The 14415-nt window shown below is 39.9% G+C and overlaps 1 protein-coding gene across 1 annotated transcript in view; it reads right to left on the bottom strand.

Annotated features, from left to right (window-relative positions):
• ZC3HAV1 (zinc finger CCCH-type containing, antiviral 1) overlaps nucleotides 1-14415 on the bottom strand; it is a 118844-nt gene that overhangs the window by 68914 nt on the left and 35515 nt on the right. The window contains exons 2-3 of the mRNA XM_044679009.1: nucleotides 6840-6975; nucleotides 1209-1467 (exon numbers count right to left, since the gene is read on the bottom strand). Coding sequence (XP_044534944.1) covers nucleotides 1209-1467; nucleotides 6840-6975 — 395 coding nt within the window. The remainder of the gene's footprint in view (nucleotides 1-1208; nucleotides 1468-6839; nucleotides 6976-14415) is intronic.

Below are 14415 nucleotides of genomic sequence, written 5' to 3'. Positions count from 1 at the left end.
ATGACCAGAAGGTACTAGAAGAATGCAGGGTATTTTCAACAGAAAAGGGATGTTTGTGAGAAGGGTTTATGAGAAAACAAGAGTTGTGTTTGGATTTTAACTGGACATCCAGTACAAAATGTGCAATATACAGCTAGTGATGCAAGATGGATGTTCAAGGGAGACACTAGGGCTGGATATATAGATTTCTTCATCATCTTCAGAGAAAAACAGTTAAACTTATGGGAATTAATGAGGTCACCAGAGAAAAAAGTCTCTAGAAAGAGAAGGTCTAGAACAGAATATTGAGGTCCAGCCACATTTAAGAGGGCAAAACAAAGAAGATGAAGCAATAAAGAGGATCCCAAGAGGGAGTGGTTAGAGCAACGTCAGGAAAATACAGAGACAGGGAATATCCAATAGAAGATGCTGTCAACATCCTGATGAGAAATCAAGGATGAGGACTAAGGAAAACACTATTAGCTCAATACACCACCTCAAAGGGTGTTGTGAGAAAAGTCCACATATGTGTGAGTCATCAGTATGGGGCAGATAAGCTAAGGTCCTTCTATATTAGACCGTGATAATTTAATTCAGTTCAATAAATATTTAGCAAATGTTTATTTAAACAGCTTACCATATAACAAACTTTGTCATGAGCACTAGGCATGCAAAGAAGCAGGCCCTTCCCTCTGGACTTTTACATCCTTGGGGGTGAGGGGTGGGTATTGGAGGGGAGGAGATCATATTTTGGAGCCGGGAAGGACATTATAGGCTGGCTAGTCCAACCTCCCATTTTACAGATGAAAAAACTAAGGCCTAAGTAAGTTAAGTGACTGACCCAAGGCCACAGACTTAAGAGTCAGAGGGGAAATGTAAACCTATACTATAAAAGAACTTTAAAACAAGATAAAGAATAATAGAAACAAAGGAGTTTTAGGCAGAGTACTCTAGGAGTATAGAAAAGCACTTCCATCTGGGCAGATAAGGTGAGGCTGTGGGAAAGAAAAAGTACCTGAGCTGACCTAGGAAGGAAAAGAAGGAAGCCTAGAGGCCTAAATGGGATGGAAGTACATTTCATGTATGGATCCTGGGTCACATCAATGCACAGAGGCAGATGTTGATCAGTCAAGGCTGGGTAAGAGCTAACACCACAGTTTGGCTGATTTAAGAGTAAATATTAATACGCCCATGAATACACTCTCATTCTAAAGGTTATTTAAATTCACCTTTTCTCCTGGAAGTAAACTTTTTATTCTTGGCATGCTTCTGATTATAAATATCCTGGATATTCATAATTATTGAGTCAGTCAACCCATGTTCTCTGAGAAGTTCCAAGACCTTGGTATCCATCAAGTTATGAGACCGATTGCAGTGTTCAAAGCCACATTTTCCTTGAGTGAAGTGTTCACAGATGTGCAGTCTCAGGCACTCTGTCTTCTTAGTGCAAGAGTCATTCCTGTTTTCTCCTTTGTAGTGTTTGCATATCTGGGGAAGAGAAGAAGGATACCTATGACAGGAATGAATAACCAAAGAGGAGACAATTCAACAATTCAAGCAGCATCCACCTTACCTTTATGAAGCAAAGTCTGAACATACAAGGATATCTGCATTGAGCAAAAGGAAGCAATGAAGACAGAAAACTTAAAAGACACTCTAATCGGGCCCATTCTTCTGAATTAGCACTAATTAATTGCAAAGCATCATCCAAATTGCAAAGCATCATCCAAAAGCAGACCCGGACATACTGACAAATAAAGAGTCTTCAAAAGGAATCATTCAATTAATCAATAAATATTTATCAGACTTCCATTGTAATAGGCACCTTGCTAAACTCTAGGGATACAAAGGGAGACTAAAGAGAGTCCCTGCCCATAAGAGCTATTACACTCTAATGCCAACAAATATATATAGCAACCTACGTACAATAACAAGAAATAGTTAACCGAGGGAAGGCTTTGGAATTAAGAAGGATTGGGGAAAGATTTCTGGGGAAGGCAGGACTTAGCTGGAACTTTGGGAAGACAGAGAAGTTAGGGTTGAGGAGGTAGAGCATTCCAGGCAAGGGGATGAACGGAGAGAATGCCCACAGCTAAAGGATGGAATATTTTGTTCATGGAAGAGCCAAGAAGCTGGTGTCCCTGGATGGAAGAGTCTGGATTGGAAGTAAGGTGCAAAAAAAGACAGGAATGGTTGGAAGGGGCTCGATTATGAGGGGATTTGAATGTCAAATAAAACATTCTGTATTTGCTCTTGGAGGCAATAGGACGAAGTCACTGGAGCTTCCTGAAGCAGGCAGGGAAGGGCTAACATGATCACACCATGCTTTTGGAAAATCACTTTAGTGGCTCGGAGATGGACTGAAGGGGGAAGAGATTTGAGGCAGGTGGACTGTCTCCTCATCAGATGATGAGGATCTACACTAGAGAAGTGGCATTGTCAGTGGAGAGCAGCGAGTATATTCAAGAGATGCTAGAAAGAGGACTAGACAGGCCTTAGCAACAGATGGGATATGGGAGGGTGAGACATACTGAGGAATCCCAGGATGGCTGCTAGGTTGCAAGCCTAAAAGATTGGGAAGAGGGTATAACCCTCAACAATAATAGGGAAAATAGGAGGAAGGGAAAGCTGAAGGCAAAAGAGAATAAGTTCTGTTCTGGACATGTTGCATTTAAAATGTCTACTGGAGGGGATAGCTGGGTAGCTCAGTGGATTGAGAGCCAGGCCTAGAGACGGGAGGTCCTAGGTTCAAATCTGGCCTCAGACACTTCCCAGCTGTGTGACCTTGGGCAAGTCACTTGACCCCCATTGCCTACCCTTACCACTCTTCCACCAAGGAACTAATACACAGAAGTTAAGGGTTTAAAAAAAAATTCTACTGGACATCAAGTTCAAGATGTTTGCAAAGCAGTTGAGAGTCAAAATTGAAGGTGAGCAGAAAGACTGGGGTAAGAAAGCCAGATATAAGCATAAAGAGGGATGTTAAAGCCACGGAGCTGATGAAATCACTAAGTGAAGTGGTATAGAGGGAGAGGAGAGCCCAGGACGGATCTGGGACACTTAGGATTATAGGGTGGGATCTAGAAGAGGCAAAGGACACAAAGGAGGAGAGGTCAGAGAGGAAGGAAGAGAATTGGCAGGGTGCAGTCCTGAAAACCTAGAGAGAAGAGAATCTCAAGGAAGAGAATGGTCAACAGTGCCAAAGGCTGCAGAGAGGTCAAGAAGAACAAGGATTGAGGAAAGGTGCTAAATTTGGCAACTAAGAAGTCATTTAAGGGTTTAGAAGATAGTGAGAGGGGGCAGCTAGGCAGCTGAGGGGATAGAACAGGCCTAGAGATAGGAGGTCCTGGGTTCAAATCTGACCTCAGACACTTCCTAGTAGCCCTGAGCAAGTTACTTAACTGAATTGCCTAGCCCTTACCGCTTAGAACCATCAGGATCAATTCTAAGATGGAAGATAAGGTAAAGTTAAGATTCTAAGATGAAGGTTTAAGTTTTTTTTAAAAGGGAAAAGAAGAAAACAATGAGATGAAACCATGAGAGAAAAGTGGAGGCACCTAGTGTAGATAGCCTTTTCTAGGAATTTAGATAAAAAGGGCTCAAGAGATCTATGGCAAGAGTTAGCAGGGACAGAAGGGTCAAATGAAGGGTTTTTTCAGGATGGGGGCATAGACATGTTGGAAGGCAACAAGAAAAGATCAAGAATAAAGCGAGAGTGAAAATAAGTGAATGAGTCAGGACGACAGAGGGGCCAATCTACTGGAAAGGATAGGATGGAATGGGTTCATATGAACAAGAAAAAGGGTTTGCTTTGGTAAAGAGTAAGGCCACTCCATCATGTGAGGCACGAGTGAAGGAGAAGAGAATGGCAGAAGGCACCTAAGAGATAGGTAGAAAAGGGAAGAAGAGGGAGTTCTGGATGAATGACCTCCATTTTTGGGGGGGGGTGGAGATTTGGAAGAAATATTTGAAAGTGAAATGAGTTGATTAGGGCTGTACAGTCCTATTGTAAAATATTTTTGAGGACACAGATGAAGCTGGGTAACATAAATGTATAGCAAACCCAGTCAAAGCAGCTGCATGATTTTCTCCCCCTACATTCAGTAGCACACAAGTGAATAGTAGGAATGGTCAAGGCTGAGGCTTGGCTGGATCTGATCATCAATATGACAAGGGGGCTGGGGATTCAAGAAAAGACACAGCAGAGCTGAACTGGTTCACCAAAAAGTCAAGATGGGAGAAGAGAAGAAAGTGGTTAAGAGCAGGGGGGTGGTGTAGGAAGGAAGAGAGAGGTAAAGTGATAGATAAAGAAAAAGGTCACGAAAGGGAAGGCAGAGGGAGAGGTCAAAAGCCAACAGATAACGGTCAGATAAGGGATAAACTCAATCTATTAAAGGGTAGACAACACTGATGTTAACCATTAGAATGGCAGTATAGGGCAGTGCCAAGAGATCTTGACTTCCTGGATCTCGATTCTGACACTTATTAGCTAGGTACCCTTGGGCAAGTTATTTCTGTGCTTCAGGAGTCTTCAATCTTATAACCCAGGTAATGGTATTATGGACTGCCTTCCTCACAGGGTTGTGGGAAGAAAGCACTCAAGTGATCCTCAAAGTATTTCACATATTAACAGGTTTTGCTAAGAGCCTACTACGTGTTAAATAAATACTGTGCTAGGCATTTGGGCCACAAAGACAAATATGGGCCTAGTCTGTGCTTTCAGGGAGTTTACATTCTAGCCAGCAAATAGAACATGTAAGCTGACATTTCTTATTTATTAGCAATTACATGTAATAACAAATTTCCACATAAGTTATGTGATCAAACTTATCTCCCTCCCTCCTTTTCCTTCCCCCTCCTGGTGTTGGCAGGCAATTCAATCTAGGTTATACATGTATTATCATGAGAAACATGCTTCCATATTGTTCATTTTTGCAAGTTGAGTCATCTTATAAAATCAAAACCCCAAAACATAAACCCAAATAAACAATTGAAAAATCATATACTTTCATCTGCATTCTGACTCCAACAGTTATTACTCTGGAGGTGGATAGATAACATTTTTTGTCCCAAGTTCCTCACAATTGTCCCCAATCATTGTACTGCTGAGAGCAGCGAGGTCTATCACAGTTGATCTGTTCCAGAATATTGTTATTACCATGTATGACATTTAGCTAGTTCTGCTTATCTCACTCTGCATCCATTCATGGAGGTTTCCATAACCTGGCATTTCTATGGCACTTTACATCCATCCTATTTTCAGATCCTACGACCAGCCAGGTGAGGTATCACTAGGCTGAGGCAACAGAGAAATGGTGTGATTTTATCTGGTTACCCCCAAGAAGACAGGAGGCTTCAAAAGTCAGGCCATCTGATTCTTAATCCAATATTTTTCACATCATATCACAGCAGCACCTTTCCTAGAGGAGTATGCCAAGTTTTCATCTTGAAGCAATGATCAGGACAGCAATCAAATAATCTCAAATTACTCCAAGTGGAAACTCCTGGAATCCTTGAAAAGGGCAAGAACCTAAAAATTCAAGATGCTTTCCACCCATATGTACAGCTAGGGAAAAGTTTGGAACCAACCTGAGTGTGTGCAGAGGTATGGTCTAGGGTACTTTTGGCACCCGAGTTAATTAAATGGATGGTCAGGAGGAAAGCAGCCAAGAAGGTCTTAACCCAATCCCCATCCCCGCTTCCTTCACTCACAAACACTGCTAATGCACATGACTTTCTAACCCCTTGGTTACTTTATCACTCATATTTTTGCCATCTGTCTCCTTTGGCACACGTGTCAGAAATAGACAGATACAGACACCTAGGTTCTAACAGGAAGAAATAATTCATGAATTAAAAATCCAGGTTTTCTTGATAATCTTGTGGGTCATGACAATAAAATGCTCACTAACTTAATAAAGAATACTGAGCAGTACAAAAATCAACAACAATGTCCAAGGACCAATAAAAAGATAGGTTACCCATGTCCTGGCAGAGATGTGATGGACCGAAAGGGGAGAATAAAACATAAGACTTTTTGTCCCAGGCCAATTTTGAATTTTTTTTGTTTGTTTGACCACACATATATTACTAGGATTTGGTTTTGTTTTGTTTTTTTCTCAATGGGGGAGTGGGGATAGGAGGGAGAGAAAACAGATTTGTTAATTTTTTTAATCAACTTAAAAATAAAATGATTTGAAAACTATTTTAAAATGTTCACTAAACTATAACCCAATTTATGAGTAGAGTTTTCAACATGTTCTTCACTTCCACTCAACTCTTGTTCTTGAAGTCGGCCATCATTAGTCATCCTGTCAATTTTCTCTATTTCAGTCTAGCTGCTTTGTCTACCATCTTCTTCACTCATTCCCTCCTGCTCTATCTTCGAGTGCCATTTCCTATGGGAGGCTTTTAATAGTCACGATATTCCCATCTACAAGCCGTCTCATGTAAAAGGCCAGGGCAAATAAAGCTCTTCCAGGAAGGCTTTCCCTGATTATAACAATGGAGGAAAAAAAAATCACTCCCATTATAGCCTCAAAATGCTGTGGACTCCGTAACAGGTGTGGGCTGTGGAGGGGTTGAGAGTTCACATTCCTTCCTGGGTAGAAAAAAATGGAACCTCCTCATCCTCCAGACCACTCATCAGTCCTGTTCCCTCCAAAGGAACTAAATCAAAACTGGGGATCTCTAAAGTCTCCTCTAACTAAGAAGTTTGAGCACCTCTGAGAAGAGTCTTCTGGGCTCTTTGCTACATAATTTACTTTTTAACCCCCTACACAATGCCTTCCTTTAAAAAAACCTCCAGCATTTTCTACAAAGTCATGTCTGCTCAGCCTAAGTTTTAAAATGTAACTTACATCAGGCAGGAAAAAGGGGTCACTCTGGAGAAGAAGAACACCCAGCTCTTTTTTGGAGAGTGTAAAAAGTGAATGCTTTTTCAGGATTCTGATATTCTTTTCTGAATGGATATCATGGGAATATTTGCAGTAAATCCTGTAAAGAAAAAAAATAGGCAATCATCATCATTGCAGTAGCAGCAGTAGCAGTTATAGTAGTAGCTCTTCTAGGAAACATATCGCTAATTTTGGCCTTGCTAAATGAACCGCACAAAGAAGATACATGAGTGGAAGTTTTAAGTGTTTTGAGTTCATCTTGGCTCTCTGATGACTTCTAAAAGAGGAAGGCCTTGCTTTGAAGAAATCCTATAAAAACCCAACTTACAAAATAGGTAGGATCTAGGGGAGAAAAGAGAAAGGAAAGGAATATACTTTTTAAATCCCTGAAGAAATTATATTTAATTTCTAAAATAAAAGGCTCCTTTAAATAACAATTTCTCTAGCAAGTATGGTTATCTAACAATGAAAGAAAATGGGAAAGGAAGAGGTAGAGATATGCAAGTAGAATGGAAAAAAATGGAATTGCCAAAAAATTCAATTTATACACTTTGTAGAAACATCATTGTTGCATAAATCAAGGCTTGGTTTATAAGATGTGAAGATAAACTAATGGAATTTATTTTTTAAAAAATAGATCAAATATTTTTCAGGTCAATGATACATTTTGGGATTTTTAAAATTGTTATTGTTTTTAGTTCCCATTCATTTCCAAATACATTTGCCTTTTCCCTACCCAAAGAGCCATCAAAGAATAAGAACAAAGAGAAAAAACAGTTCAGCAAAACCAACACACGGACCATGTGGGGAAGTCAATGAAATATTCTGTATCTATAGACCCCCATCTATGCAAAAGGAGGCCTCCAAGGAGAGAAAAGAAAGCCCACCATGTCTTGGGATGGTCCACTCTACTCTGGTAATTCAGGACATATACAAAAGTGGATGATACATCTCATAAAAGGGGACACTTAGCTGCTGAGAGGCCAGGAAAGGCCTCATGGAAAAGCTAAGATTTAAGATAAGGATTCAAAGAAAACTAAGAGGCAGGCACAGAGAGGGAGACCATGCCAGGCATGGGGCCCAGCAAAATCAAAGTGTCACAGAGACAGAATCTTGGTACTATCAGCTGGCACCAGCTATGAGCAAGCCAGTTATTAATTTTTCAGTGTGGACTTCTACACCTTGGAAACAGGCACAAGACAAATCATGGCTTGATTGTTTGGTTGAACTAATCTAAAGAGTAGGTCTCTTTCTTTTTTGCTAAAGGTCTGATTGTTAAAAATTTGCCAAAACATGCCCACCTATAAGTGTCCTATTTACAAACAGGCTATCTGGCATCCTGGATCAGTGTGTAGGAAGAGAATAAAAGGGTAAGACTGGGGAAAAAAAAGTCAAATTCTGAAAAGCTTTTAAGGCAAACAAGAGGACCATATTTATGATAATGGAGACAAAATGGAACTCTTAAATTTTATGAAAGGGAATGGAGTGGCCTACTTTTTGGAAAAATCCTTTCAGTGGCTTAGTGGAAGATGAAATTGAACTCCTGATGAGGTTGCTCAGAATCATTGACGTGGCCTAAGACTGTACTCACAGCCAGGAAATACTTGACAAACTGAACTCTGGGAATTTTGTTTTGAATACAATTAACTGTTCTCTGAGGATAGAACCTATAACCACTAACTAATTCTCTTTCTTTAGGCAAGTCCTCTCCATAAATAGAAAGTTGCAAGTGGAGAAAAACCTTATCTAAGACTGGTATCATCTCCGAATGTTTCCAAGTCTCTATTCTAGGGTAGGGAGTCTCCATATAAAAAAAAGCCTTAGTAAGTGACTGATAAATTCAGTCAAAGGCATATCCTCTCTAAGGGGCCTCCATGTTCTCTTCTGTAAAATCAAAAGGACAGACTAGCTGGTATCTGAGGTGCTTAGCAGCTCTAACATTCTGGGGCTTTAGGGCTCTAGATGCACATGTTTGAGCATGAAAAGAAATCTGAACTTTAGAGCCAGGAAGTCTTCACAGCCACATCTCAGTCCCTTTGGCTGGGTGGAGCTGTGATCATGGCAGCCAGCAAAACAAAGAACAGGAAATGTGATGATTAATTGGCCCAGAATTATACAGGCTCCGGACAATCTTATTTATTTTTTAAACTCTTACCCTCTATCTCAGAATCAATACTGCATATTGGTTCCAAGGCAGAAGAGCGGTAAGGGCTAGGCAATAGGGGCTAAGTGACTTGCCCAGAATTACATGGCTAGCAAGTGTCTGAGGCCAAGTTTGAACCCAGGATGCCCCATCTCTAGGCCACCCAGCTGCCCCTATCTTGTTTTGAAAGACTATAAGGAAACTAGATGACAACCACAGTGAGAGAAATAGTTTGGGAAAGAGAGCAGCAACCAAACCCTCCCCCCTTTCTGGTCTATATGAATGCGAATTCATTTGTAGTTTAAAAAATATAGTCAATAATGAAGCTCCCTACATCTAATGCCACCTAACTCTCTTCTCATTGAAAGTTTTCATGTATAGATGTGAGGCTTCTTAGTAATCTATGTACCTTTATTCTCTTTCATTTCTTGATAGTCATTTTCCAACATAATTTTTTCTATCTTCTCCTACAGCCAATCTTATTCTGGGGTCGGAGGAAGGTTAGTCTTTTTTTGTGTGCAATGACTTTAACAGTTGGGTAAATCAACAGACCCCTTTTCTAAGAATCATGTTTTCAAATGCATAAAGTAAAATGCATTGGACTGCAAAAGAAATTAATAATACTGAAATATCATCATAAAAATCTATTTTTAAAAAGTTTTCCAAATTCCTGTTTTAAAGAAACCACCTAAAACACTAGGAAAGGAGTTGAGGGGGAAGGGTAAAGAATAGTCACATTCTAAAAGCATTTTTAAATTCTGAATTAAAACATTAAATAAAATGGTCACTTCCATATACATCATAGCAGAGGAAAAGTATAAGAAATTGCAAATTATAATTTTCAGCTTGCTTTCTTCTTTTAGTTTATAACAAATTCAACATGTAACTTTCAAAGCTGCCCTGCTTCTCAGTGACTCTTTTTGGCCTTCCTTCTGTTCTGAATATTAAAAAAAAAAATCCTTTCATGACTTTTCTTTTTCTTCCTTTTTCCTTTTGCGTGGAGCGGGGGGGGGGGGGGACTAATATTCTCATCCTCTCACCTCATGCCCTACTGAAGATATACTGGGGAATGCTCCCCAACCAGGATTATTAAGGGGCCTGTGTATTCAGCAGCTGTGTTTCTACCCAAATGAGACCAAGGGTGCTACCTCAGAATTTCATCCCATAAATCTGATTTCAGATACATTTAAAACAACAAACACTTAAAACTAACAAACAGATTGATATGATATTGCTGTTTGCCATCCTGGGGAAAAGAAAAAAAACACTTTGTAATACACTGGCAGAATTAAGCAAAAGTAGCTATCTCCATGGATGTGACAGGCTGTTAAATGAGAAAAGGACCAGACACTTGGTCCCAGAAGCCATCAAGAGGTGGAAAATGTGGAATTACTTCCTCCTAATTCAAGCCTTCTACAAGATGCTTCTGGAGGTACTTGAGTTTCTGTGACAAAGGCTGGCTATCTTGCAGGAGTTCCAATAGGAGGGAATCCCTCTCAGAACCTTGGAAGGGAGCTATTTGAAGGGGTGGGGTTCCGCTTTCACTTTCATGTTGCCACTTTCTCAAGGGGTGGGGTGGGGCCATGGCAGCACTCCAAGGGGCTTTGATAATTTCATATTGTCCATTATCCTTTTATAGCCAGTGTTAGCCATACAAGGTAGGTCAGGGGACATATTTATTCCCTGTGGAAATGGGGCCCCCTATTTGGTGTGAGGCTCACTGACAATCAAGAAGCCAGCCAGAGTCAAGAAATGGCTTTTAGAAATAGGGATTTACTAAAAAGGTAGCGTAGCAACAGTTGGTCTAAAACATTTGCCCTAGCCAAGGGCACACAGCCACAGACAAAAAGTCCTTTAAGAAAACGAATTCCTATTTAGAGAGCAAATGTAGCCAAGTAACTCACAGACCTAGCTAGCAGAAGTCTTTCTTTTCATTTAGAGTATTTGGTTGTTTTGTTTTGTTTTTTTACTCAACTTTCTGTCTTAGTGACCACTCTAAGACAGAAGGACAAGGGGGAGGCAATCACGATTATGTGACTTGCCCAGGGTCACACATCTAGGAAGTATCTGGGGCCAAATCTGAACCCAGATCTTCCCTACTTCAGGCCTGACACTCCAGTCACCTTTCACAATATTCTGATGAAATTCTCCACGAGAGTAGCTCTGCACTTGGATGTGAGTCAAGTGCTCTTGTAGAGTCCACCAGGGCGTCTTTCTCCAGGGCATCTAGCTTGTCTGAAATGTCACCCACTGCCCATATCCAATCTGTCTTTTATTTCCTGACAAAGACACTTTCTTCATCACTGTTACGGATACTAATGCAAAACCCAAATCTTCTGGTCTTTCAGATTTGATGGTCACCCACCAGTCCACAGGAAGAAGGGAGAGAGCTCAATCTTCCCTCCCACCCTACACCTGCAAGAGTAATCCCAGGGGGGGCAGCTGGGTAGCTCAGTGGATTGAGAACCAGGCTTAGAGACGGGAGGTCCTAGGTTCAAATCCGGCCTCAGACACTTCCCAGCTGTGTGACCCTGGGCAAGTCACTTGACCCCCATTGCCTACCCTTACCACTCTTCCACCTATAAGTCAATACACAGAAGTTAAGGGTTTAAAAAAATAAAATTAAAAAAAAAAAAGAGTAATCCCAGGCCCTCAGGAAAATACAAGACTTTTGGACTGGCTTGCTGTAATTAATAACATAGACCTCAAAGTCCAACTGATTCTTTCAGTACTTATCCCATATGGCATCTGTTCTGAACCACTGATCAAAGCACTTCACTCCTCCCAGACTAACTTGTTTATATCCTGCCTAGCCTAGTGTTTACACCTTGGTTTGACCAGGTCAATTAACTGGGGTGGGATTTCCATCCCCATCACTGAACTTAGAGAAACATAGAAAGGAATTCTATTTATGCTTTTCCCACTTAAGATTCTACTTTCCTATGGAGTACACCAATGTCAAAGGAGAAACATATAAGTTCTTGGGCCATTTAGGCCTCAATTTCCTCATTTATGACCATACTTGCTAAGTTTTCATATAAATATATATATATATATGCATTGTATATATATACACACACATATGATTATTTTATGTTATATAGTATATTATGCTGTTTTATATGTGCAAATATAATATAAGCACTATACATGTAAAGCAAAGAGTTTTACATATATTGTCATTTTACCCTCCCTACAACCCTGAGATTGCTCATATTACTACCCTGACTTTATCCCTGAGAAACTGAGGTCCAATGACCCAGGTCGCACAGTTCCAAAATTTTAAGTTTATTTTTGTTTTTTTAATCTGTGTTTATTCTCTTTTGCCATGTGGATAATATGGAATTACGTTTTGCATGACTAAACATGAATGATCTATATTAAAATGCCTCAAAGAAGAAGGGAGAAAGGGTCAGAATTTGGAATTCAAAACTTATAAAAAATGAATATTAAAATTGTTTTTATATGAAATTGAGAAAAAGTAAAATAAAAACATTATTGAAAAAATATATTAAAAAAAGAAGTATCTAAGTAAGAAATTGAATTCAAAGTCTTCTGACAAGTTGAAGGTTCTATCCACTGTGTTACAGTTGCTTTTATAGCATAAGGTGAGTACTTACCCTGTCTACCTCACAGTATCCTTTGAAGAATGTGATATGCTGGAAGATAAATTCTTGACAAAATTGGTTCTTGACAAAATTCTTTAAAAGGCAGAAATCCTTTACTGATTCCCTTTACCTACCTAAAGTAGGCACTTATTGCACACTTTGAATTTTGCTTTTTTTTCTGGTGGCATTGAGGGATAATTTCAGCATGGAATTAAGAAGTACATATATTATAGTCATACGCACATAGAGTACTCACCAAACTCATCATCTTTACCTTTAATTCCATCCCCTTTCCTAATAGTTTCCTAATAGTTAGATATCCCTCAATTCTACTCAGTCAACCCTTATGGGAAATTTTGTGAAGGAATGAATAAAAGCTAACAGTCTCAAAAAGGTGTTAAGAGGTAGGAGTAAATTTTCAAAGGTCTAGATTTGAAAAAAATTTTAAAAGAGAGAATACAATAAAAGAGAGGGAATAAAGGTTGAGATGGGAGATTTACTTTTATTATTTATTCATTGGCACATAGGATATGGAAATTTATTCACACACACACACACACACACACACACACACACACACACACACACACACACACAACCTTCCTCCCTACCCCACACCTACCCTATAGGGAACACTATAGGGAACACAACCATCCTTTTGATCCCTGAGCCTTGCAGCCCTAGAAATCATCCTGGATTCCCCACTGATCTCTCACACCCATATCTAATCTATTGCCAATGCTTGTCAATTGCCCCTTCCCAACAGCTCTGGAGTCTGCCCCCTCCCTGGTGCAGACCCTCATCACCTCCCATCTCATTACTGGGATAGCCTCATTGGATAGAGAGCTCCAGGAAAACCGGAACTAGCTTTTGCCTCTTTTTGTATGTTCAGCTCTCAGCGAAGGATCAGGCCCACAGTAGGTGCTTTAAAATGATTATTGACATATTTATGCATAGTATATAGAGAGGCAACTAAGCAAGTCCCTTGACCCCAACTGCCTAGCCCTTACCATTCTTTAGCTTTGAACCAATACAGAGATAGAAGGTAAGCTTTTTTTGAAATGTGTATATATGTGTGTGTGTGTGTGTGTGTACACACACACGTGTATATTATAAATCTTATTTTTAAAAACTGAACATCAGGATATGAGTTCCTGTGTGAAAAATTCTTTTGATTCAAGAAATATCAAAGACCCATGACTTAATCATTTCTCCTTTTCCCCTACTACTAAATAGTAGAGTCCTGTTAATTTGAATTGTTTCTTGAGATAGATGGGTGGTTTAATGGATAAAATGCCAGGCCTTGACTCAGGAAGATCTGGATTCAAATGTGACCTCAAAATATTTCCTAGCTAGGTAACTCTGGGCAAGTCACTCAATCCCCATTGCCTAGCCCTTACTACCCTTCTGCCTTGGAACCAATATATAGTACTTATCCTAAGACAGTAGGGTTTTGTTCTATTTTGTAATTTAAAATAATATTTTAAATCTGTTTCTTAAGAATAAAGAAAAAAATTCTAAATATTAATACCCAAATCCTAGAATACACTAAAAAAAATTCCAAACTTTAATAACTTCAATCCTGAAAATTTAGCCAAGAGGATGAAGGGGAAGAGCTATGTGCAAGAAAGACTTCTAGGGGCAGCTGGGTAGCTCAGTGGATTGAGAGTCAGGCCTAGAGACAGGAGGTCCTAGGTTCAAATCCGGCCTCAGACACTTCCCAGCTGTGTGACCCTGGGCAAGTCACTTGACCCCCATTGCCTACCCTTACCAATCTTCCACCTATAAG

The sequence above is a fragment of the Gracilinanus agilis genome, chromosome 5 (genome assembly GCF_016433145.1).
Source record: "Gracilinanus agilis isolate LMUSP501 chromosome 5, AgileGrace, whole genome shotgun sequence".
NCBI lineage: Eukaryota > Metazoa > Chordata > Mammalia > Didelphimorphia > Didelphidae > Gracilinanus > Gracilinanus agilis.
The sequence above is the reverse complement of the archived record's forward strand: the minus strand, read 5'-3'. Positions and strand labels throughout refer to the sequence as shown.